Source organism: Miscanthus floridulus, chromosome 19, assembly GCF_019320115.1.
Source record: "Miscanthus floridulus cultivar M001 chromosome 19, ASM1932011v1, whole genome shotgun sequence".
NCBI classification, from domain to species: domain Eukaryota; kingdom Viridiplantae; phylum Streptophyta; class Magnoliopsida; order Poales; family Poaceae; genus Miscanthus; species Miscanthus floridulus.
The window spans coordinates 86,106,983-86,133,976 of NC_089598.1; the positions used below are offsets into that span (position 1 = coordinate 86,106,983).

The 26,994-nt window shown below is 44.8% G+C and overlaps 1 protein-coding gene across 1 annotated transcript; it reads right to left on the minus strand.

Moving 5' to 3' along the window:
• Window positions 1-9,375: 9,375 nt before the first annotated feature.
• Window positions 9,376-14,607, minus strand: LOC136527200 (cinnamoyl-CoA reductase 1-like). Its single transcript, XM_066519825.1, has 6 exons — window positions 14,330-14,607; window positions 13,036-13,205; window positions 12,349-12,534; window positions 10,502-10,664; window positions 10,053-10,242; window positions 9,376-9,615 (listed from the first exon to the last, which is right to left on the minus strand). The coding sequence occupies exons 1-6, from the start codon at window positions 14,451-14,453 to the stop codon at window positions 9,483-9,485; spliced, it is 966 nt and encodes a 321-aa protein (XP_066375922.1). The 5' UTR covers window positions 14,454-14,607; the 3' UTR covers window positions 9,376-9,482.
• Window positions 14,608-26,994: the final 12,387 nt, after the last annotated feature.

Below are 26,994 nucleotides of genomic sequence, written 5' to 3' on the forward strand. Positions count from 1 at the left end.
ATTGTCACTATAACTTAGTTACCGTTGGGACAGTGTAAGTCATACTGAACATGTCCGGTATGTCCGCTATGGCAACGGCTATAAAACAGCTAGTTTTTCATGGGGGCTATAAATACCCCTAAGCCTCCATCTTTGGAGGCTGCTGATTCTGCTGGTTGCTATACACATTTTTGAGCATTACCAACTCTCCCAAACCCACTCTTAGTGAGTGTGTGATCCTAATTGCCAAATCAATTAGTGGGTTGAGAGAAATTCAAAAAGAGAGCAATCCAACCACTTAAGCACTTGTGCATATTGTTAATCTCGTGATTCGCATTTGTTACTCTTGGACTCTTTGGTCCTAGACAGTTAGGCGTCGCCGGAGAGCACCCGAGAGATTGTGGTGTGCCTCGGAAACTTTGTAACTATCAATTCCGCCGCCTCGGAATCAACTAGTGGAAGAAGGAAAAGGAGTTGGAAAAGACTCCGGCTAGAGTGACCTTCATGGTAACCTCTAGGGCTGACCTTTGCTGGGTCGCCCGCAGCCCCCTCAACGGAGAGTAGGACTCGAACGAGTCTGAACTTCGGTAAAACATATATCGTGTCTCAATTCGCATTTCATTCGATATTTGTGTTGCTCTAGCTCTTGTGTAGGTTCTCTATGTTTACTGTCATCTCTAGTAGGTACCTGCAGTTTGGTTTGAAGATAGAAATTGAAAGGAGCAAGTTTGGGGCTGTTCTACAGAAATCGTGTATACCGAACACGTCCGGTATTCATACCGGACACATCCGGTATTTCCTACTTGTGCTGAAAATATTTATTCTTGCTTCTAACTTTGTATTACAGGGTTGTAGCTTCTAGATATATTCTTTATACCTTGTTTACTCTGTGGCTAACTTGTGAGGGGTGGTATTACTCTTAATTTGGAGTTTCCATTTTGGAAACTCCCTTTTCTAATTGTTTCCACGTTTAAAGGTGTCAATTATCAGAAACGCCTATTCACCCCCCTCTAGGCGGCATCCTAGGTCCTTTCAATTATCAAACAATCCCACTACAAGCTGACAACCCATCTCTTCCTTGTATATTTCAAAGACATCAACCATCTGAATATCACTAATTAATCTGACATCCTCATGCAGTCTTTTATCAAAGAACCACACTGTGGGTAACTAGTTAGAGGGCACATTCAATTCATTTGCAATACTGGACACCAATAGTTCAAGCGTGAAAGACCCAAACTCCACATCCCACTTAATCACAATGCCTTTAGTGTATGATTTCTTACCATCTGAGTCTTTCGTAGCGAAACCGTGGACATTAACCTCTACCGCGAACATACCATTCCTACCAACAATCAAAATGATTCCCAAATCAAAGTGTAAATAGGCAAGCACAAGTCAACTACACCATGTGCTCAAACTAATAACAGGGGACGCACACACATTACCTGCTATTGTAGTCCTCCATCTCCGCCGCAGCACTACGACGCAGATGCAGGAAGACCTCACTCGTCGTCTTCATGGGTCTTGCATCTCTTCCGGTGGATGCGCCTACCACAGACATGACACAACCAATGTTGCAGCTCAACAGGTCACCGTCACAGCTCCGTAGGTCTCCAGCGATGGCTACAGTCTAGGGTTAGGGTTCTTAGGGAAAGGAAGAGGAAGACGGAGAGGAGCACGGGTGGGGGATGGAATGAACGGAGAGAGGGCGTGGCAACTTGTAACACACAAGAAGGGCATCGATGTCCACACGGAAGTCACGTACGCCTTCCTCGATCTGATAGTGGGCCTGAGCTGTTCACATACGTAGACAATGGCCAGCACCAGCAACACCCAGAATTATAATGGCATGTTTCAGAATACCTGAATTGTAATGACATTTCTCCAACTTCGAAGAATTGTAATTGCTTCGATCCAAAAAACCCTTTTTTATTTCATTTCACGAGCTTCGCAAGAAATAGTTTTTGGGAAAATTGTATTCTTACCCCTGTCTAGTAAGCTAATTGTGATTTTGCCGAACTTTGTGTTTTTACCCCTGTTATTTTGAACTGAATGGTCCATTTGCCCCTGCTTCTGACGTCCGTTAGATGGACATGGATTAAACGAATTAAAAAATTCTAAATCTGAAAAAAGGCCAAATGACCATAGTGCCCCTTATCCTTATCTCCTCATCCCAAACACACGGGGTGTCGTCGCTCGCATCGAGCTTGAGCGCGGCTTTTCCAGTGGCGGCCGCAGAAGCACCAAAGGGGAGGGGAGGCCACGACTCTAGGTTCGAGCGTAGGGAGGTGCTGCTTCCAGGGCACGGGGCTGCCTCCCGATCGTGGCTCCAAGGTGCAGGTACGGCCTTCCTCCAGGCGTGGGGAGGCTGCGGCACCCGCCCATGGGTCAGCGTGCGTGCGTCGGGCGGTGGCGGTGGCGCCCTACCGCGGCTTACTAGCGGCGTCCGCCTACAGGTCCTGGCGTCCGCCCACAGGTCACGGCGACACCTGGCCGCGGGTCATCTTCTTCCTCTAGGTGTTCAACTTTGTGGCAATAGGGGTGCACGTGGAGAGCCCCACGCCTTGCGGATATCCTGCTCAACACACGACGCTCAGGACACTTCCTGGACACTGGATCTCTCGAATCGGCCAACATGGAAGAGCAAAGGTGGTTTTAGCAAACCCTAACCCTTATGTATTGTTCTTTTGTTGCCAGAGTGACTACATTGTTGATGATTTGAGTCGGATTAGCTAACTACATACTACTTGCTGTGGTTTGTAGGCCAAATCACAGGGGTATACGGCTTGTTGTTAGACTTTGATCTTTTTTTAGCTTGCCAGATAGTGCGCCAAAGTCATGGCAGCAGGGTAAAACTTTGCCAACTAAAGTTGTTGATGACATACATAGCTTTGGCTGCTTCAGTTGATTGATTTCATAGCTGAGCATTGCATGTGGGGTTCTAAGCAATACATAACCTTGTGGCGTGATCTAGAAAATGACTCATTTGAGATCAAAACTGATGAACATCTTTTAGAGTGGTTTGTACTCAATGTAGACAAGGGGGTAGCTTGCATTAATGCCCAGATAAATGATTTTGATGGGCCATTGCAGTTTTCACCAACCAAACATAGGTGTCATCCTAGTGTGAGGAGTAGAGTACACCTAATTAAGGGAAGCACAAATGAGGGAGCCAACACAAATGAGGGAGGCACCACAAATGATAAGGGCATATTCTCTGATAGCAGCTATGACACAGATTTAGCTGCATCATCTGACTCTGATGATGATTGCTCTGACCTAGAATTTGATCCTGATGGTCAAATAGTTGATGATGTTGATGAGTATGATGCTCCCAAGTTTTCATATGATCCTGATGATCCATGCATTGATGTAAATGTGGTGTTCCTAGATGTGGATCAGTGCAAGTCTGTAGTTACACATCATGCTATCTTGCATGACCATGCTTTTAAGATTATGAAAAAAGATCAAGAAAGATTTCGAGCCATATGCAAGAGAGCTGATAAGGGTTGTAAGTGTACTTTTTTTGCATCTACAAGCTAGAAGTGCATTTGATGCAAGGTAATTTGGTCCTCTTTCCATCATGTTGTGTGTTGACTTGAGATGTAATTTGCTAACAAGATGTTGGATTGTCATTATTGTGTTGTAGGTGAAGACAAGTGGACCAAAGCACACGTACGGTTCTTTCAACAAGTGTGGTCAGTCCATGGCCTCAAACAGATGGGTTTGTGATAGAGTTGTGGACTTATTGTGAGATGACCCTAAAATGGGTCCAAAGGAATTGCAAGATGAGTTAAAAAAGAAGTACTCGGTGGATGTTCCATACGATAGAGTTTATATAGGAAAGATGAGAGCACTTGATATCATATATGGGAAGTTGGAAGATTGTTATGACTTGATTCCTACTTATCAAGCTGAGCTTCTGAGGTCAGTGCCTGGCAGTGTTGTTGAACTAGAGACTAAGGAGCACAATGGCCATGTATGTTTCATGAGATTCTTTGTTGCTCTAAAGCCATGCATTGATGGGTTTTTACAAAGATGCAGACCATATATTGCCATGGATGCAACTCACTTGACAGGCGGGTCAAGAGGTCAGTTGGCTACAGCTATTGCAGTAGATGGTCACAATCGCTTGTTCCCAGTGGCATATGGGGTGATTGAGATCGAGTCTAAAGAAAGTTGGACTTGGTTTGTCGAAAACTTGAAAAAAGCAATTGGTACTCCTCCAGGTGTGTACATATGGCTACTATTTGCCTATTTCCCTTCAAGTTTAAATTGTTGTTACCTAACATATGTTAATTATATGTCACATATGTTTGGTCATCAGTACAGATGCGGGCAAGGGAATTGAAGTTGCTGTTGAAGATGTCTATCCAGGAGTTGAGCATAGAGAGTGTATGAGGCACTTGTGGAAGAACATGAAGAAAAGTTACAGTGGCACTCTTTATGAGAAGAATATGTGGGCAGCTGCCAAGAGCTTCACAACTGATAAGTTCAACTTCTTCATAAGGAACATAGAAGAGAAGGATCCAATGGCACTTGAGTGGTTGGATGAGAACCATCCATACATATGGAGTAGAAGCAAATTCTCATAAGACTGCAAGGTAGATTACATCAACAATAACCTTTCTAAGAGTTTCAATAGTTGGGTGTCAAAAACAAAGGAATATCAAATTGTGGAAATGCATGACAAGATAAGATAAATGATCATCGAGAAATTTGTCTTGAGATCAAAGAATACTAGAAAGATGACTGGAAAAATAATCCCAGATATCATCAAAGATCTGAATGCTAAATCTAAGGCCATTAAGGACCATGATGTTTAATTTGTGGGCCTAGGAAAAGCAGAAGTGACAGTCAATAGATTTAGGCATGTAGTTAATATGGAATTGAAGACATGTACTTGTAGGGCTTGGCAAGTGACTGAAAAGCCTTGCAGCCACGCTCTAGCTTTCATTGCAAAGCATACTAGAGAGGTACAAATGGATGACTTTGTCCATGAATACTTCTCTTGTTGAAAGGTTGAGAAAGGCATATGTAGGTACTTTCATTCCAATGACATTCAAAGACCAGTGGCCATGTGTTGACTTAGGCTAAAAAATCCATAAGCCTAAATTGAAGAAGGAAACCTGGGAGACCTAAAAAGTCTAGGTTCAAGGCATATGACGAGGTTAGCAGTAGTAAGAAAAAGAAGATTATGTTCTGAGTGCAATGAACCAGGGCATCTAGCCAAGACTTGCCAAGGAGGTCTCACTGCTAGTCAAAAGAGAAGGTTCAATTCTTCACAACATGGATCACAAGAGGATAACACCAACCCAAAGTAAGTCATGGTGTACTAATTTCTCGATCTATAGGCATTGCTAATTTTCAGATCATGTTTCTTCTCTTTTTAGTGCAAATAAAACTATGAGGGGGAGGACGAGAGGAAGAGGGGAAGAGGAAGAGGAAGAGAATCAAGAGAGGGCAGCAATGACCCAATGTAAGTTATGGTTGTATTAGTCTACTTATTTGTTGTTGTAATCATTACAAACCAACCAACGCTCTTCAGTCCAAGTTCTATGAACTAGAGGTACAGGAAGGGGACAAGGAGGGCGGCGAACAAGAGGAACAACAGGAAGGCTAGCTAGTTTGTTAGGTCTCTAGGTGGTCCTTGAATGAGATGCTTGTGGCTTTTGTGCACATGTTCATATGGTGTAGACTTGTTGCTTTTGTGGACATATTGTCATGGTGCAGACTTGTTGCTTTTGTGGACATGGTGACATGGTGCAGACTTGTAGCTTTTGTGGAAATGTTCACATGGTGTATGGGAGACTTCGAAATGTGATATGGACATGTTTCTCCATGATTGTTGTCATGTGTTTTATATGCGCTTCATATTGTTGTCATTATGTTATCAAAATATTGCCAAGGTGCTGCCGAAAATTTGAATATTTTTCAACATCAAATCTGAATTGAAATAATCGTAAGTTGTGTCAAATATATTTGAGCAAATATAAATGTCTAATTCCCAAATTAGGGGTAAAATCACAAATAGGCTTAACAAACAGGGGCAAAATCAGAAGGGCATTTCTATCCTTTTGTACAAAATTTAACACCATTAGGGGAGGATGACGGAAATAGGGGCAAAGTGCTGCTTCATTTTGAAATCATAGGGGTAAATTCACAAAGTAAAAAAATACAGGGGTAAAATCACAATTTCAAAATAAAACAGGCGTAAAAACGTAGGAGAAGCTGGATGTGCTCGTGGCGGAGGTTGCAAACCTAGGGGAGTACTTGACGCCGACGGAGGAAAATGGTTCCGTGTAGTGGCTCCCTTTGTCAGAGCTCTAGCCAAGAAATTTTGGAGCGAATGACTCTTGGCTCTAGAAAAATATGTGATTCTTTATTTTTAAAAGGCAACAGGGGACGAACAGTACCCTCCAAATTATATTACCACAGGATCTAGGCTTAGCATGGTGGGTGGAGGGATATGAATCTCGAAAGTTGGCTTGGAGCCAGAGGTTACAGCATGATCAAGCAACATGGGAGAGTAGTTACATCCAAGCAATTGAGCTCCAAAAACTAGCTAGAACAAGAGAGTTTCGAGGCAAGCGACATTGCCATAGTCTTGCTGTGGATCTGCATGTAGCAACTAATCTGTCCACGTTTGGATGCTAAACCTCGGAACACAATAGCATGGCGGTGCTTCCATAATTCCCAGCAGCACAGGAGGAGAATGGTCGAGGTGGCTCTCTGTGGAACCCCATCCGGCATACCTAAGTTGTTTAGTTGAGCTCTTTTTTTATTAATTATAGCCAAAATTGGAGTCTCAAGGTTCTTAGTTTTAGCAAATTAATAAACTTCAGAATTGCGGCAGATTTTTGGGCTCGAGCTATGCCACACATAGCTAAAAAGACACTCATGGGGCCAAATGGCAAGCCCTAATAAAATAATTATTTTCCTAATCCTCGTACCATCAACCACAAAATTCCCTCGATCAAAACATACAGACAATAATACAACAACACAAAGGCCCTTCTTCCATCTCAAATGAATGAATTCTAACAAATCATGACAAACTCCCCTCTCACCTCCTTTCAAAAAAAATCCCCTCTCACCCACTTCATCGGTTGTCCCTCTTTCCTATTTAGCTAGTCAAGGTCCGAAGCAGCTTCCGAAGGATACTAAAATTTTGAACAAGTTCAATAAAAACTTCTCATTCTAAAACTTCTGAAATAATTTTAAAACCATTTAACCAATCTAGAAATCTCTAAATAGTTTCAAAGAAAATTTAACCCTGTGTGGCTCCGTGTCGTCTCTACGCGTGGTGATGCGCTGTCGCTGCTGAAGGGCCCTTCCTTTGCTTGCTCCCTGGCCGGCGATAGCCGCGGTGGTGCCCAAAAAGGCCGCCATCCGCTGCCCCCCCCTCAGCTGCTCTCCCTCATCCTCTCTCTCCTGCAACCTCTCTCTGCCTCCGGTTGGCGGGTGACTAGCGGCGTGGTCTAAGCTCACCAAGGACGGATCCGGTGCCCTCCACGCTGGATCTACGACCTCTGAAACTCCATTGTCCGTGTGCTTGCTTGGTTGTTTGGGGCCATGGTGGCGGTGGCAGGGGCGTGCCGCACCAGTCTAGCTTGCTCTTTGCGTAGCTGCTGCATTGCGTCTAGCGGGGGACACGCCCCTCTAGAGAGCTTGCGGTGGCAGTGGGGGTCGGCAACGGCTGTGGCGGTCACCGTGATGGCCTCCCGTGTGGCAGCGTTCTAGGCGGCAGGGCCTCATGGTGTGCTCGATGAGGTGTTGGGCCAGGTGGGGCTTTTGGGCAACCTCCCTGGCTCTGTGGCCTAATGGATTCTGGTGAAACATGCCCTCCTTCTTGCTCTGGGCCTGCGGCGATGGCGCAGCTTGCGTCATTTACTTTCTTGGAGGCATCGTTGAAAAATTCGTTCGTCGTGCGTGCCTGTGTGTCACTCCCCTACTCGTGTGCTTCGTTCCAATGATGGTGGCGTCTGCGGATGTCGCTCCCCTTCATTTTTGGCATTGTTGGGGCACTCCTATGGCCAGGCCTCTGCTCCATCTTCCGCTTCTCTCACCGGAGCTGCTCCTTGTTGTGTTGTGCCTGCGTTTGTTTCAAGCTCCTCTTTGCAATAGTCTGTCTAGCTGTAATGCTTGGTGTTGCCGCAGTCTAGGTTTTATACTTTGCAAGCACAAACCAAGAACTAGCCACACCCTCTATTTATAAGCCCACAAGCCAAACTAACCATTGGCACCTTTACACAGTTTCTGCGTGTCACGATCCGATCATGACATTGTCATTTTCATAAGCATCATATGCATTTTAAAAACTACATTTGCACTAAACTGAATTTTCTGGGTGTTGCCATCTTACCGCAGACCGTCCGGTGCACCTCCGGACCATTCACGAAAGCATGTCCATAGACTTAACAATTTTCACAAACTTAGTGTCCCCGCGGACCATCCAGCACACCCACGGACTGCTCACCAGATCACTTCATGCACAATAGTGAGCTATCCTCACTAGGGCATTCCTAGCCCCACCTGTCAGCACAGTCGTCTCCACTTCGTAAGTTGCTTCACAAGCTGCAGGACACACTCACTCACTCTCCTACACTCCACTTCACTCCCTCTCTCTAGTTCATCTCTGCCTCTCTCTAGAACACCCTAAGAGAAATGTAAGCTACAACCTAGGTACATAATATAAGTGCAGAAGCTTAAGAGAGGTATAGAATGCAAACTCCTATTGATGAAGGTACTGAGAAGCTCATGCTCCCCTCTAGTCGTCGTTGAACTCCCTCGCAAGGGCCAAGCTCTAGGTCGAGTAACTCCAATGAGCTCATGGGCCTTCCCCATGCGGAAGTGAGTCAACACCAGGTCCACGCTCTCTAAGTAAAAGCTAGATGGTCATGCCACAAACATGGTTGGTATGATCTTATAAGAGTAAGACTACTATGCCCCTAGTGTACAAGTATGCTGCACGCAAACACCGGGTGGCAAATCCATGGTCATTCAGATGACACTTCCTGTGTTCATTCTTTTCTCCGTGGCAACATGACCTTCATCCAACGTCTTATAAAATTGTTTTGGTTGTCTTCTATCAAAACCTCGTCTCCGTCCAAAAATTCCCTCCTGACAACAGGTTCACCGTCGAATTTGGCTTGTATTTTTCTGTTAATGGTCTCAGCACATAGCACATGATTCTACGTCTCCACTCTTCACCGTCGCCCCTGCAGCACACTGGTATCGGCTTGGTCATCCCAAGTGCAATAGTGCAAGATAGTACATTTCTAGCTCTATCAATGGTAATACGCTAGAAGCCATGCAACAGTCAGCATTGGCCTGCTCATTTCGTACGGAATCCCCAGATAACACTGAAAAAAATACAGTGCTATTCCAACATGATGCAATTATTGAATCTGTTATCAACATGTTCTGTTTCACGGTTTACATGAACCAGATAGGGATTGGACTGTTGGAACTGCTGTTTCACTGTCCCAGTTGGATGCTCAATTCAGGATGCCAAATGCTTTGTAGGATTCAACACTATCACGGAGGGTTTCCTCTGTAGGCCTGAAGGTCCACCCTAGCTTCTGAAGTTTCTCAGAACTGTATATGGAGTTGTCATCCGTTTCAACAAAGCTAAAAAACATTGAAATACGAAAATATAAGTCCCAACCAAGCCAAGAGAGAGCAAAACTGAAAGGAAGAACAATACAAGAATTCAACAGTTCACCAAAACATTCAGAGTTAAAATCAAATCTCCCAAATTTCTGTGGATGCATGGAAGTATCTAAAAGATATGAATGTCATACCCACATCAAACTTACTTAAGTTCAGTAGACACCTCATCTTACCTAATGGTGTGATTACACAATGAGTTCAAGAAGTATCATAACAAAAACAAACAGTAGAGTTTTTTGTTGTTAAATCAGTGGCATTTTAGCATCCTTCTCTTCCAAGGCCATTCTGCCAGCAAGTATTTATTGATGTGTCGATAAAAATTAGCTGATGAGGTTAAGAGGGGAACGAAACTCAATGCATAGGGATAACAAAACTATTTCAGAGGTGAGACTTACTTTTTGGGATAAGAGTAAGTTGGATATAAGGTCTTCAATATGTTTATCATATCAGAAACTTTTATTGGATTTGAACTGCAGATGTATCGTCCAGACGCTTCTGGTTTTTCGTAAGCCAGAAGAAGAGCATCCACAACATCACGAACATCCACCATATTTCTGAGTCTATTTTCAACAGTCTCACGATCTCCTGCAGAAGAAATGTATGTACTTAAAAAATAACTAAACCACTAAATTAAGTAGGCTAATTGAAGCTTGTTCTTAAGTATATAAAGTACTTTGCAGCAATTGATCAATGTGCTTTATGGATAATCAGAAATAAACAATTGACAAACACTATTGACTAGATTATCATTTTAAAATTTTAATTATATAACTGAATGCAAACCAGTAGAAAACTAACATAACATAGGAGTAGAAAACTAAGATAACATAGGATTAACCTATACCTTTGAAATAATTAAGGAGTATTTTACTACTTGCATTTACTACAGACTGCATCAAGGGTCCAAATACCGAGGACGGGCAAATAGTTACAACATCCAGCCCTGTTTTTGCTGCATAAGCAAAAGCCTCACGTTCGGACAGAGTTTTGGAAAGGTAATACCAATCCTGCACGATAAAACAAATATCTTTTTAGGCAAGCCAGATCAGCAAGAAGAAACACAAGAATAGCAACATTTTTCTGTGGTTAGTACAAGGACATTATATGACACAGCAAATTAACTGTTAAGCTTAAAGGAAGCTGAGCTTAGCTCAGTTGGTCGAGGGTGTTGATGTATGCCCAAACCACCCAGGTTCAAGTTCTCATTGAGGCGAATTTGGGAGCCTATTTTCTTCTTAATAAATTCCACCTAGGGCCTCTAGCTGAGTTGGTTAGGTGGCTTGAGTAGCACTCCTTAAGAAACAGCAGGGGCGAACCCCTACTGAATAAAAATATATATTAGAAAAAAGTTAAACAACTGAACAAACAAAGAAAAGGAAGCTAGGTTTACACAAAAAAAAAATCTAGCCAGTCACTTATAAGGGGGAAATAACTCATCTTTGCACGATGCGAAACGAACTCATGAATGAACATGGATTTGCAAGCCTGCACAGAAAGCGAGATTTGACTAAACATGCAGTAATTCCCACTACCCAAATACTCCAAGCGAGTAAAACAATGATCTCCGTGAAGAAAGGAACTGCTAGGTTCTCCTTGAAAGCTTGTAACACAAGATGTGGATCAATCAACTGAGGCACTTGCAGCTAAACTAGACTCCAAGAATCCAAAGCAAAGGGGCAGTGAAGAAACAGATGTTCAACCGTCTCGACTGAATGGGTAGAGCAAAGAACACAATCATAGGAGGGCAAATCCATGTTATGACGTTGAAGCAAACCTAACGTGCTTAGTCTGTCTTTCATAAGCATCCAGTGTAAAGTTGTGTGCCCCACTAATACTTTATAAGCGTGAGAAGAGGAGAAATTACGGTTGCCCTAGATATAATGCCACTGGTCTCACTCTTCAATAGTGCCATATTGTTGTGCTTCAACTCGAGACCTTAATATTGATCAAAAGCTTGCACCGAGAGAGGCAGGTGGAAGAGTTTGTGTAAATTTTCTAGTTGGATTGCTTGTTGAAAAGATATTTTTGTTCATAACAAAGGAGAAGAATTCAGGAAATTGCAGCTGTGGCGCCAACCCATCCCACAGATCTTGCCAAAGAAAACTAGTTCGACCATCTCCAATGATTGGGGAGGCCAAACCTTTGTAAATATTGAGGAGCTTAACTATATCCCTCCACCAAAATGATCCTTTATTTGCAAAAATTGGAAGAGTCCCATTCCCATAATAATTCTCCCACACCAAACTGACCCAAGGGAGATCTATTCTATTCAAGAATTTATGAAGAGTTTTTAGGAGAAGGCATTGTGCGTTGATAGATTGATGACTCCTAGACCTCCTTGTTTTTACTTGCGGACTATTGGCCTGCCTTACATGGTTTCTTTGAGTTAAGCTTCCCTTTTGGAAGTGCAACAAGGAAAATAAGGTTATAATGCATGAATAGGAAATAAGGGGTTTCAAACCATATGGACTATGAGGATTAACTGTAAATTAAGACTGCAATCTTGACACAAAAACATACTAATCAGTTCAGCCCCCAATTTGGCCAAAAAGGAACTCAGAGAAGTTAAACTTTCATTCAAGAATGTCAAAAGATAATTCTTGTGATAGTGCAAGATAATTCTTTTCCTCTATGCTATGTCGTTATTTGCACAAGCAACACCATTGCTTTAATAAGGGACAACTGTATCACCTCATTCTTCCTGCAGTAATCCTCATCTGACCAACAGTCTTCATCAAAGGCCTTGTCCTTAGGCCAGTTAGGGTTACTGAATACAGCTGCAACAGAAGACACCACCACAACTCGCTTAACTTTTGCCTCATAGCAAGCCTTTAACACATTGGTTGTTCCTACTACAGCAGGACCTATGACCTCCACCTGTACGTCAGAAATATTTGGTGAGAGGCAAGAAAAGGATAAATTAACATATCACGTGCTCATTAATAAACTAACCAATTTTTACATGTCTACAGGTAGAACCAGATAGCTAAGCCACAATGATGCTGCGCAGGCAAGAAATGATAAAACATTGTCTGTTGCCACTAATTGAGTTGCAGTTAAACACAGATGCCCTTAAGAAATGATCAAATGTTGCATATCTCACGCTTGTTTCAAGATAGTAAATGAATTCAGCATGTCTCATATGAATTAGAATAATTTGAGGACATTCTGAATTTTTTCCTGGTTTATGAAAATAGATGCTAAAGAAAATTCCATGTCAGGTTAGAATTATAGCTTGAAGCCTTGGAAGCAAAGCCTTGCCAGGACCCAGGAGTAGCATTGGTTGCAGCCTTTGAAATAATTGTGTTCTACGCCTCCTTATTTAACCTCAAAACTTCAGGAGACAAAATATGAAATAGATGTTCTTGACAAATTCACCTCAGGGTTGGAGGACCGACCGGAAGGGACAGGGCTAGCTACATGGAATACACCCTCACAGCCAACAATTGCTGATTCAACACTGCTGTAGTCCAACAAATCAGCCTTGAGAAGCTGCAACCTTTCCCCAGCTCCTTCCAGCGCCTTGAGATGAGCATTCTTGCTAGCACCTAGAGCACAAACAAGATATATCTTTTTTTTGAACCGGAGAAAAAGATACATCTTTATCATATATATAACAAATGTCTTGGTCCATGATAACAAAACAAAAATCTTGGTCCATCATAACAAAAAAAGGATATCTGTTCAACTTTTTTTTATCAGGCCCTATTTTTTTAGCCTGCTGCTAGTGTTCTTTTCCTTTATTTTTCAATTTGTTTCAGCCTTAATGTAACTTTTCTTTTCAGTGGAAAGATGTGTAGCTATCCCCCCCCTGTGTATCCTCAAATAAAAAAATGTGATTCCACATTCCTAATGTCTCCCTCTCCGAGTTCATGGATACAGTATATAGAAAATTCATGCTGAGCAGGGTCCATAAACAATTATCAGACTCTCCTCAACCCCCAGAAGGCTAGTGTTAATCCCAATCTGCATGCCTCCTGATTTGCCTCTAGCAGAATAGCAGGTGTCCAAATCCACACCATGGTTTTGCCCTCGCTAGGTCTTGTAGATCATATTGAAGAAGTTCTCATTAACGGTCTGCCCCTGATATTCCAAGTCAAAATCCTCAGTATTTCTTCTTTTTGGGTGGTCTGCCCTTGTGGGCTTGCTGAGCACATTTTCTTGCTGCTGACTTCCATTAGCCCTTTGACCAATGGTATCTGTTTAAGTCACTTATCAATGATCCATATTGAAGTCACTTATCAGCAGGACCGTGAGGTCTTCGGTCTAAAAATAAGTCCCTCATCAAATCTAAAAATATATATTTTTAACCAGTACGAGGCTACTCCTGTTTCTTCAGGAATGAAAAATCTAAAAAAGTATTAGTACCTTTTTATATTTGATAAAATTTATTAGTTTTTTTCCACACGAGGAACCTTCTCCCATTTCCATTAGTCGATGGCAAAAAAACCTTCAGGAGCTTACGCAACTAACCAGAAACAACCAGAAAGCAGAATGCTGACTCCCGAGAAGCACCGCGCTCAAGAACGTTTAAACAGCTAGAAATTAGTTGATTCGTAAAAAAAATGAAGTGCAATCCTTTTAGACGGAGGGAGCACAAGAATCGCCCGCCGAGTGGCCAAGAAGTCAGGGGGCGCGACGGATCGATGAGAGGGAGGTCTGAGAGCCTTACCAGGGTCGCGCACGGTGCCACGGACCGTGTATTGGCCACGGGAGAGGAGGAGCTTCACCAGCCACGACGCGATGAAGCCGCCCGCGCCGGTCACGCATACGCTCTTCGCCGCCGGCGCCGCCATTGCCTTTTGGTTTATGTTAGCAGCAGGGTTGCGGGGATAGGTAGGGAAGCATCAGAGAGAGATTGGAGAGGAACTAGCAGCAGAGCAGGGGAATTGGGAGGAAGAAGATGAACACGACAGAAGTAGCCAGAACAGATTAGGATATATTGATCACAATATTCTTTGTACCTCTCTCTCCATAGCTAAAGGTAAATATATATCACTCCATACACGGGCCAAGCCCAACCAACCAATAGAGACACGCAGGCCCATGTCCGAACCCATATCTATTACTAATACTAGCCCATATCCCTATCATTAGAATATTGTAATCAACAATCAGATATATCATAATCTGTTCTAGCTACTCCTCTCGTGTTCGTCTTCTTCCTCCCAATTCCCCTGCTGTGCTGCTAGTTCCTCTCCAATCTCTGATCTCTCATGCTTCCCTACCTATCCCTACAACCCTGCTGCTAACATATGGTATTCAGAGCTAATCCTGGAATTCCACCGAAATCCCTCACTAACCGATTCCGATTGCAATTGAGGGCTATGGGTCATTTCCGGTTGATCCTAGCCGAGCTTTGCGAGTTTCGCAAGGAGTTGGCATCCACGAAGGAAGTTGTCTCCTCGACCACGCGGCTCCTCCACGCCGACTAGGGTCACGCCACGGGCCCCACCATCAACGACCACCCCACCATCGTCGATGCCATCACCGACGTCAGCCTCGGCGCGGACAACAACACCAAAGGCAGCGGCTTCTCCGTCCCCAAGCTCGACTCCGAGGCCAACACGCCTGTGCAGAGCCGCGTTCCCGTCGACACCACCCTCTTCTCGGCCGACCAGGACGAGATCCCCAACAACCTCGCCGTGCACCCGAGCTCGTTCCGCTGCGTCCACTCCAACTCCAACGATGCGGAATTCTCGTCTCGCACCTGTGCTGTTCCGGTGCCTTCCTCCGTGCTCTGCTCTGCCTTGCTCCCCACACAAGGACCACCACGCACCGGAGCCCTTCCTAGGGCGGCGCCGTTGAAAGGTCGGGTGAATAGCCTAATAAAAATTTCTACAACAACACTTAACAAACCGGTTAGATAATTATGAGGCGAAGCAAGTGTTGCGTTAGCCTACTAAAAATGCAAGCCACCTACCACAATTCTAGTTTATATAGTTTCTATCCACACAATAGCTATATTACTACACTAAGTTAGTGCGCTCTCAAAAGCTAACTAAAGAGCCACACTAACAAAACTAACAAGCTCTCACAACTAGCTACACTAAAGAGCTTGACAACTAGTTTGCGGTAATGTAAAGAGAGTGAGCAAGATGGTTATACCGCCGTGTCGAGGAAGGAGTCAATCAATCACAAGAATGAATACCAATAAAGACCAATCATCTCGGAATCAAATGATGACACAATATTTTTTTACCGAGGTTCACTTGCTTGCCGGCAAGCTAGTCATCGTTGTGGCGATTCACTCACTTGGAGGTTCACGCGCTATTTGGCATCATACGCTAAACCCTCAATAGGGTGCCACACAACCAACACAAGATGAGGATCACACAAGCCACGAGCAATTCACTAGAGTACCTTTTGGCTCTCCGTCGGGAAAAGGTCAAGAACCCCTCACAATCACCACGATCGGAGCCGGAGACAATCACCAACCTCCGCTCGACGATGCTCGCTACTCTAAGCTGTCTAGGTGACGGCAACCACCAAGAGTAACAAGCGAATCCCACAGTGAAACACGAATACCAAGTGCCTCTATACGCAAACACTCAAGCAATGCATTTGGATTCTCTTCCAATCTCACAAAGATGATGAATCTATGATTGGGATGAGTGGAAGGGCTTTGATTAAGCTCACAAGGTTGCTATGTCAATGCAAATGGCCAAAGGAGTGAGCTAGAGCCGGTCATAGAGCTTAAATAGAAATCCTTCCGAAATAGAGCCGTTGTATCCCTTCACTGGGTACAACACGGGGTGACCGGACGCTCCGGTCATATCGACCGGACGCAGGAGCCCAGCTTCCGGTCGTGCGATGCACGCCACGTGTCCTCTCTCTTCAAATACTAAACGCCTGATCCCAACGGTCAAGTGATGACCGAACGCGCTACTACGAAGTGACCGGACGCTAGACCTCAGCATCCGGTCGTTTCCAGTAAGCATCCAGAAGCAAGAAATCACGATCGGACGCATCCGGTCATGCTTGATCCGACTCACCCAGCGTCCGGTCACTCAACGTCATCATACGTCAGATTGACCGGACTCAGGCCCTGAGCGTCTGGTCAGTTTTTGCGCCAGCGTCCGGTCATGAGACCGAAACTGCGCACCCTCTGCTGCTATTGACCGGACGCGCCGATCCAACCGAGATCAGCGTCCGGTCACTTACAATGACCCCCATCTTTTTGTATAGAGCGTTAGTGGCACTGTTGGACTGTCCGCACTCTACGGGTGGACACTCCGCCGGTGAAGTGTCTTACCCTTGCTCAAATGTGTCAACCACCAAGTGTATCACCTTGTGCATATGTGTTAGCATATTTTCACAAATGTTTTCAAGGGTGTTAGCACTCCACTAGATTCTAAATGTATATGCAATGAGTTAGAGCATCTAGTGGCATTTTAATAACCACATTTCGATACGAGTTTCACTCCTCTTAATAGTACAGCTATCGAACCTAAATATGATCACACTTGCTAAGTGTCTTAATCACCAAAATAAAATAGCTTCTACCACTTATACCTTTGCCTTAAGCCTTTTGTTTTTTCTCTTTCTTCTATTCAAATCCAAACATTTGATCATTATCATAGCATCGCCATCATTATATCATGATCTTTATCTGCTTCGCCGCTTGGAATCTGTTAATAAACTAAGTTACGGCGTAAGGTTTCGTCTATTCACCGAAAACAAAACCAGAGCTTTCAGCCGCAGCGTCCCTGGCCGCGCCAGCAGCCGCAGCTCGCGCGCATCAACCCGATGAAGCACTCCTCATACCCCGCCGAGGACGACGGCGCCGACGACCTCGCGCCGGTTGACCCCGGTCTCGAGTTTGGGTCGCAGACCAACTTCCGCATCTGCGGGGGCGCGGAGGACATCACCATCTACCAAGGCTTCCAGCCCCCTGACAGCGGCGTCGTGCTCACCTGCTTCCTCCGCGGCGACGCGCTCCACCGCTTCGAGTACGGCGTCCCCACCGCGGCGTTCCTCGCTAAGCTCCGCGGGGGCACTTGTACCACCGGCCGCCCGGACCCTCCGGACGCCACCATGCACCGCGCCAAGTACCTCCTCCACGACAACGACTTCGCCGACGAGCTTGGTCGCGAGGAGGCGGACCTAGACGTGAAGCTGCTGGGCCCCGCGAGGTACTGCGCCACCAACGATCAGCTGGTGATCGAGTGCAAGTCCCTTCTGGACGCTCGACTGGTGTTTGAAGAAATGCTAAGCAAGTACACCACCACCGTGCACTCTGTTCATTCTCTGCAGCATTCCATTCTTATTTTCCTTGCTGTGCCTGGTATGCCACCCTTGCCCATGAGCGTGCTGGGATCTGAGTCCATTGCCTCAGCCAAGCTGTGCATCCAACAGTTCAAGGACCTTGTGGTGGCGAAGCGGTGGCTTGTGCTGGATGGGTATGAGTTGGCCAGAAACAACTACCCAGTCAATTATTGTGGGCTGGCCGAGAAAAATGTTTTGCACCTTGTTATTCGGCTGTCTAATCTCTGTGTGATCAACAATGAGACTGCCACTGGAGAGAAGTTTCTGTTTCAGGAGGAGGAGGCTCCCAGCACCTTGCCTAACAGGTGTCTGATGAATTGCCCCATCCTGATGCAGAGCTGTTTCTCGCTTCCATTCAGATGTAGGTCGGATGCAGTGCTATACAGGCAGCACAGGCCATGGCCTCCACCTTCAGAACTCCGTTTGGTGAGCTGTGAGGCTAGGCTGCGTCCTCTACCATGGTCGTCGTTCAACATGGTTGAGAGGTATTCTATCTTGTGTCACTTGGGTCGACTCTGGAAACCCCCATGGTTTCCATCACTTCGACAACTGATCAGGTGTGTACCAGCTACTGCTCATCAGAAGCTTTTGACATGTATGATGGTGCTATCAGTGAATACGACTGGCTGTGTACTGATTCCAGAGCAAGTACAGCGGAAATGTGGTGGCAATTGTCAGTGTTTCTTGCTTGAAGTGACAGGACAGAAATCTCGAGTTGCAGGAGGAAAAGCCAAGGATCGTTGGCCGACTAAGCAAGATTTGTTACAGTAAAATTTGTCTTCTGGTCCTAGCTCAGATCTTGGAGGGGCTTGGCATCAATCAGTATCTCTTAGGTTCTTGCAACTCTCATGGATGTCATCTGTTTGGACATGCAGTTCAGTGGTTTGGTGCTATCACCTGCATTTGCCAGTCTCTGTTAGTGGTACTAATGGTTCTGATGGTGTCCATCTAACCACCCTGATGTTTCTGATGGTGCCTGACAATCTCTCCTATGACATATCGTGTGGAGTTCAGCATACTAATTCTCTACAGCTAGACTACAATCTGACCTCAGTACATGTGTTGGACACACATTTGGCAGCTCCTTGTTTACTCGGAGCTGGACTAAATTGGCCTACAGTCTGCTGCATTGTGTTCCAACCTTGCTTCGTTGCCAGCAAACTGACTGTTCTTGATTGGATGCTCATAGGCCACAATTCAACTGGAGATCGTGTGTGATGGAGCTCAGTTGCGACCAACACCATGGCCCTCTTACAGTCCATGAAGTTACTGCAGGGTGGTGTTTCAATTTGCTCGCGCTGCCAATATGGCTACCTTCATCTTGGTGGAATTCTGGGTACCAAAGTGAGGTGCCGTGGCATAGTTTCCTCTCATCCCATTCGGACCCCTCGGCCACCACCATCTCCATTTCTGTTGGTGTGCTTCATTTATATCCTCAAGCGGCAAGTTCAGGCAAGCACTCTACTGTCCTTCGTGGATTGGTGATCAAGTGGCCTCAAGTGTTGGTGCTCACGGTAATTGCAAATGACCTACTGACACCATGGGATCCAGGAGCCAAACATGTGTTGTTTTCTGCAGTAAGCCATTTCGAGTTCTAGAGCTGCAGCATGAGTCGTATCGTCTTGTGTTGATTCCTGGGAATGTTTCTTGCTTGGAGACCACACTTGTGTCCGTGCAAAGGTCTATGGTGAGGACCTTACACTGGGATTTTGGTGGTGACATGGCTGCTACGCTCCGAAATCAGCATACCAGCTACCAAGTTGCTAACATTGATAATGCCAAAACATAAGATAATACTCACTGGACAGAGTTTATGGCTGACAGAGCTTCCTTTCTATCACCTGCTGGTTGAGGACCCTTGATGGCTTTGGTCGCTCAAGGAGACTAATTGCTCATTCCTCTACCAGGAACACTCGGTGCTTATCCACGGTCAATTGAAGATGGGAGTTTTTAACAGCTTGGGGGCAAGCTGTTGCTTAAGCGGGGGAGAATGATAGGGATATGGGCTAGTATTAGTAATAGATATGGGCTTCGGACATGGACCTGCGTGCCTCTACTGGTTGGTTGGGCCGTGTATGAAGTGGTATATATTTACCTTCGGCTGTGGAGAGAGGGGTATGAAAAATATTGTAATCAACAATCAGATATATCCTAATCTGTTCTAGCTACTCCTCTCGTGTTCATCTTCTTCCTCCCAATTCCCCTACTCTGCTGCTAGTTCCTCTCCAATCTCTTATCTCCTACCTATCCCTACCCATCCCCGCCACCCTGCTGCTAACAGTTTAGCGTTGCCGCGGATGAAGAGAACTGTCGAAGTCGAGTAGTCGACGATCGACTCCAGTCCAGAGCGTTCTGATGTTGTAATTGTAACTGTTTTTTTATTTCATTTCACGAGCTTCGCAAGAAACAGTTTTATTTTATATTAGAAAAAAATAAAGCTCAATCTGAATGGAACCCTCGGAAAAGTGGACTGATTTTTTTATACAAAAGAAAGTTCTATACTAGCATGTGCGGGCGTAATTGAGTAGTATAAACGAACACGTGCTTGTATATATAGGACAGTAGTTGATTATGGGCAATGCGAAGTATCAGCCTAGTTGAGCACATGACTTGTTAGAAAGAATATCCTTTCTCTCCTGTCCTCCTGTAAGCCATTACAGCTTATCAATTGGTTACCTTACGAGAATACTGGTCCGTTTGAATCATTAGAATTAAATTTATTTTAATAATTATAATTTAGATATATATTAATTAAACTAATATTGTTGTGTATGGATTATATTTATATATTATTATTGGTTATACGAGAGAGATACTTATGTTTTGTATTTCTACCGTAGACGAGCGAGTTGAAGAGCGTGTTATAAGTTGCAAAGTAGAAACATAGAATGATGATCTATAACATCAATTTTTATCTCTCACTTTATGAATTTGAGATAAACTTATATGTGAACTTTGAAAAGTGGTGGAATGTCAAAATTCCAAGCCAAATAATCTAATTTATTAAGTAGATTCCAAACTGCCCCTAAGAGAACAAGTATTCTTAGTTGTGCCTGATCTCTCTTAAGTTAAAGTACTCTAAGGTAAAGTATCCTTAGTTGAGCCCAATTTTTTTTGCCATGAGCTATATGAAAGGCCAAGTATTCTTAGTGAGAGTTGTCTGATCCAGGATTTAATCCAAATAGCCTACCAAGTGGTTACCTTAGTACACCTTGGTCTAGCTACCAATATATACAACTTGGACATGACTGGTTACCTAAAAAAGTATGAAGAGAATTTCATATGCACACATAAGTGTATCAAACATTCTCTCTACTTAATACAATGACGCTCAAACCTTTTGCGTGTTGGAGAAGAAAAATATGCACACATAAGCCCTGTCAATCAATCCCTAGCAACGACCCCACTATAAATGTTCACGCCTCTACTATTGCTCGTACCATGCCAAAGTAGCGTTAAACCAATCACCTACCACAAAGACGGTTGATGATGGTACCCTCCTCTGCGTAGCTACCCTTTCATTCGCCCATTCATGGTCACTGAGGTGACAATTCCTCTTTCATTCATGTTTTTCTCTATGACAATGCGACCCTCCAAAACCCTTATAATGGCGAGACGGACCTCTAAACGTTTTCTTTAAATTGAAAATTATATTGCAAATAAAGCACCTTGCAACAAGATATAGAATACAAGCATACCAAGTATGATCTAACACCCAAATACAAACACGTTTACGCAGGGATGTCCATCGGAGTGAGAAACTTCCAGAGACCCGTGGTGTATGATGGTGTCATTTGTCAACCGTGTCGGATCGGAGTCACCGAGCAAGTCAGTGAAGTCTCGCGTCAGAGTGGCAGGGCATCCACAATGGAGGTAAGGTGAGACTAGCTCACCAGAGACGCTACGCGCCTTCGTCGTCGAAGGTTTTTGTCATATGGATGATGACAAAGTATAGATGAAAGCGAAGCCAGGGCCCAAGGTGGAGCACACTTGAAACGAAGAACGACACAACATGCAAAGACCATGAAGAGCTCGAGAGCTCGATGAGTACTTTTGTTGTAGGCAAATCCTATCGGACAAAGCATGGAGAAGGAGGCGCACCGAACATCAAGGTTGCACTCAACGATGAGAATCAGCAACGAAGCAGATGGAGCAGCTAGATCCGTGCGGGGAAGAACAGATCGACACCGCAGGTGAAGCGTCAAAGATGGTGTCAAAGCAGCCAAAGGTCATCGCAAGCACACGTACTGAGGCGCTAGCAGCTGTAACGGCAGCGATAACACTAGCAAAGACAGTTTCTCCGTGGAGTGTCCCAGACTTTGCCGAGTGTTTTTTATCGGGTACTCGATAAAGAGGCTATCTGCCGAGTGCCAGAGAGAAAGTACTCGGCAAACAACTGGCACTCGACAAAGAGGTAACACTCGGCAAAGATCAGATTTGCCGAGTGTCGGGCACTCGGCAAACCAGAACACTCGGCAAAGGGCCGCCGCCGTCAACGGCCGGCAGCCGCCGTTAACCCTTTGCCGAGTGTTTTCTCCTAACACTCGGCAAAGCGGTGCCGAGTGTCATTTTTTGACACTCGGCAAACCATATTTTTTTTCACTTTTGACCTCCAAACTTTTTCTGTAGTCCTCGTACAATACCTGGTACTCCATGTTTCAATGTGGCACATTTCTCGGACTTTTTCTATATTTCTTTAATTTATTTCATTTAATTGAATTTTCTTGGATAATTCAAATTATAACTGCTAGTCATTCGAATAATGAAAAAAATAAATAGAAAAATGATATTCATGTTATTTAGTATAATGTGAGGCCGTATCCAGGAACAGACTACCAATTCCGAACATTTTATTCACGAAACATGACCACGAACTTATGGTCGAGTTGTTTTTAAATTCTATAAAAAAACAAACGAAGACCAAAAATCTTGAAACTTGTCGAGATGTCATGATATCATATGTGGAGGCTGTGATAAAAAAATTGAGAAGGTTTCGCGCAAGTTGTCACGTACGATGTTTGCGAACCGAAGAATCTCTGAAGAAGTTTTATGATTTCGTGAAGAGGCCGACGAGGTGGTAAGCATCGTACGTGACAAACTTGCGCGAAACCTTCTCAATTTTTTATCACAGCCTCCACATATGATATCATGACATCTCGACAAGTTTCAAGATTTCGATCTTCGTTTGCTTTTTATAGAATTTAAAAACAACTCGACCGCAAGTTCGTGGTCATGTTTCATGAACAAGATGTTCGAAATTGGTGGTCTGTTCCTAGATACGGCCTCACATTATACTAAATAACATGAATATCATTTTCCATTCATTTTTTTTCATTATTCGAATGACTAGCACTTATAATTTTAATTATCCAAGAAAATTCAATTAAATGAAATAAATTAAAGAAATATAGAAAAAGTCCGAGAAATGTGCCACATTGGAACATGGAGTACCAGGTATTGTATGAGGACTGCAGAAAAAGTTTAGAGGTTAAAAGTGAAAAAATATGGTTTGCCGAGTGTCAAAAAATGACACTCGACAAATCACCGCTTTGCCGAGTGTCAGGAGAAGTCACTCAGCAAAGGGAATTTTTTTAAAAAAAACTCTTTGTCGAGTGCCAGGCCGGATGGCACTCGGTAAAGAATTTAAAAAAAAATACTTTACCGAGTGCCAGATCTGGGGCACTCGGCAAAGGGGGGATTTAACCCCACTGGCCTAGCCGGCCCACACACACCGCACACAAGCACACACGCACGCAGGCCCACCCACTCCAGCGCCGCCGCCACCTGAGGAGGGGGAGAAAGAGAGGAGGAGGAGAGGAGGAGAGGAGGAAGAAGGAGGAAGAGAAGGAGGAGGAGGAAGAAGGAGGAAGGAGGAGGAGGGGGTGCCCCGGCCGCCGTTGCCATGTCCTCGGTGCTTCCCCAGCCGTCGCCTTGTCCACCGGCACCCTGACCCCTTCACCACCGCCGCCCTATGACACCCACTAGGTATGCCCTACCGTCGTCGTCGTCGTAGTATTACTAGTAGTTGCGGTAGTAGTAGTGGTAGAGTAGCAGTGGTGGTAGTCGTAGAAGTCGTAGTAGTGGTTGTGACATTGTTATATATATGTGGCTGGATATAATCTTGTGCATGTCGGCCATCATGCCGTTCATATATATGTGCATGTCGGCCATCGTGCCGTTGGTTTTCTTGCAGGTTTTGGAAACCTCACTGTGTAGGGGAGGTGCTGCCGAAATTTTATATTGACAGTTTTATGTTTCTTTTTTTTGTAGAGAAGAGCCCGTCGGAGCAGAGCCGAAGTACCTCGGCGACCCTGATCGCCTTCCTCGCCATTGTGGGTCTGCCTGCACCGCGTCGCCTCGCCACTGCACCGACCCGCCACGGCCTCGCTAGCCTGACTCCACCGCCACCCTAGGTATAACCCCTCTTTCCATATCATGGTCATAGATCATGTAACCCAGTTAGGCGTCTCCCGTTCGAAAGAGATACGGTTGGAAATATGCAGATATTTCCATATCTAAAACCGTATCTGTTTTGAATTGTCCACGTTTTTTGGACAGCCCGTGAATGCGTAGGTGGGGTTAGTTTCCATGGTCTGCTCCGATCCGAGATAGAGTTTCAGCATCATCTCCCTGTTGTTCTCTGGATACACACTCTCCCTGGCAGGACGTGTATTTGGAGAACAGCGGGGAGGTGCTACCGAAATTATGTCTCGGATAGGAGTAGAGCATGGAAATTAACCTCATCTACAGATCCACAGGTGGGATTAGGACCTATCCTCACCTATTAGATAGTAGGAATGTCGTGTAGATGCAATTGATGTTTATATTACTCGCCGCTATATATGTTAGAGGATGGAGGACCATGAGTGGATGCACATGGGCCGCGCAAGTTAGGGTCAGGTCACCAATGAATGGATCGACAAGATCGATGCTTTCTTGGAATGGACATTTGGCGTGGCTGCTAAAGGAGCGAGTAAAATTTGTTGTCCCTGCAGCAAATATGCAAACAGGAAAAGACAAACGAAGAAGGTCATGGGGGAACATCTTTGGAAGAATGGATTCACGGCAGACTATACCTGGTGGGTCTACCATGGTGAAGCCGATCGTATAAGAGAGGAGGTGGTGAGACCACACGTCGAGGATTATGATGATGATGCTGGGGTAGCAGACATGTTAAATGACTATCACGAGGCACAGTTCGCTGAAGGACGTACGGAGGAGGAGCCAGAGGCAACCGCAAAGGCGCTCTACGACATGTTTGCTGCGGCATAGAAACCCCTTCACGGCTAGACAAAGGTTTCTCAACTGGATGCCATTGGACGCATAATGGCGTTAAAGTCCTAGTATAGCTTGAGCCAAGACGCCTTCGATGGTATGTTGATAGTTATTGACAGCCTACTTCCGGAGGGTCACCTTCTGCCAAAGAGCATGCACGAGTCATAGAAACTTCTTTGTGCACTTAAGATGCTGTATGAGCAGATACATGCTTGCCCGAAGGGGTGCGTCCTATTTAGGAAAGAATACGTGGAAGCAAAGTATTGTCCAAAGTGTAAATCCTCTAGGTTCCTGGAGGTAGATTCTGGTGATGGCTAGAAGAGGCAGCTTGACATTCCCGTGACAATCCTATGGCACCTTCCGTTCATACCGAGGATCCAATGGCTATACATGACTGAGGAATCCACGAAACAGATGACATGGCATAAAAATGGCAAATGATACAATCCTGACAGGATGGTACATGCATCCGATGGTGAAGCATGGACCCAGTTTGATGGCATTCATCATGAGAAAGCTAAAGAGGCTCATAATATACGTGTTGCACTGGCAATAGATGGGTTCAATCCTTATGGAATGATGGCTGCCCCATACACATGTTGGCCCGTGTTTGTTATCCCCCTCAATCTCCCCCCCGACGTATGCTTTCAATGACATAATGTATTCTTGTCGTTGATAATTACTGGACACCTGGGGAATAATATGGGTGTGTTCATGGAGCCTGTGATTGATGAATTAGTTCGTGCTTGGGAGAAAGGGGTATGGACATACGACTGAGCTACAAAAAAACTTCAAAATGCATGTTTGGTACCACTACTCCCTGCATGACTTCCTAGCGTATGTGATATTCTGCGCCTAGTGTGTTCACAGGAAGTTCCCATGCCCAGTATGCAAGGAAGGTCTGAGGTTCATTTGGTTGTAGAAGGGTGGCAAGTATTCATCGTTCGACAAACATCGGCAATTCCTCCCTCTTGACCATGCATTTAGACGAGACATCAAGAACTTTACGAAAGGTGTCGTAGTGACAGACCCTGCACCACTGATAATGACTGGTGCCATGGTTCGTGAATAGATATATGGTCTCATGGTCAATCCAGAAGGTGGTTTTGTGGGATATGGTGAGCAACATATGTGGACTCATAAGTCAGGCTTGACTCGGCTCTCCTATTTTGATGACCTTCTCCTTCCACACAAAATTGATGTAATGCACACTAAAAAGAATATCGCCGAGGCACTTTGGGCAACAATCATGTACATTCCTGACAAGTCAAAGGACAACGTTAAGGCTAGAGTGGATCTGGCAACATTATGTGATAGACCAAACCAACATATGAAGCCTCCTAGTCGCGGCAAGACATGGAGAAGGCCTAAGGCTGATTTTGTCTTGAGCAAGCCCCGAAGGAGGGAAGTACTAGAATGGATCCAGATGTTAATGTTCCCTGATGGGTATGCAGCTAATCTGAGGAGGGGAGTGAACTTATCTACTATGAGAGTCTTAGGGATGAAGAGTCATGACTACCACATATGGATTGAGCGGCTTCTTCTGGCGATGGTTCGAGGCTATGTCCCTGAGCATGTCTGGCTATTGCTGGCAGAGTTGAGCTATTTCTTTCATTAGCTTTGTGCCAAGGAGTTATCTCGGACCATGATTGCTGACTTAGAAAGAATGACACCTATGTTGCTCTATAAGTTGGAGAAGATCTTTCCACCCGGCTTCTTCAATCCTATGCAGCATTTGATTTTGCACCTCCCGTATGAGGCACGAATGGGGGGCCCATGCAGGGCTGTTGGTGC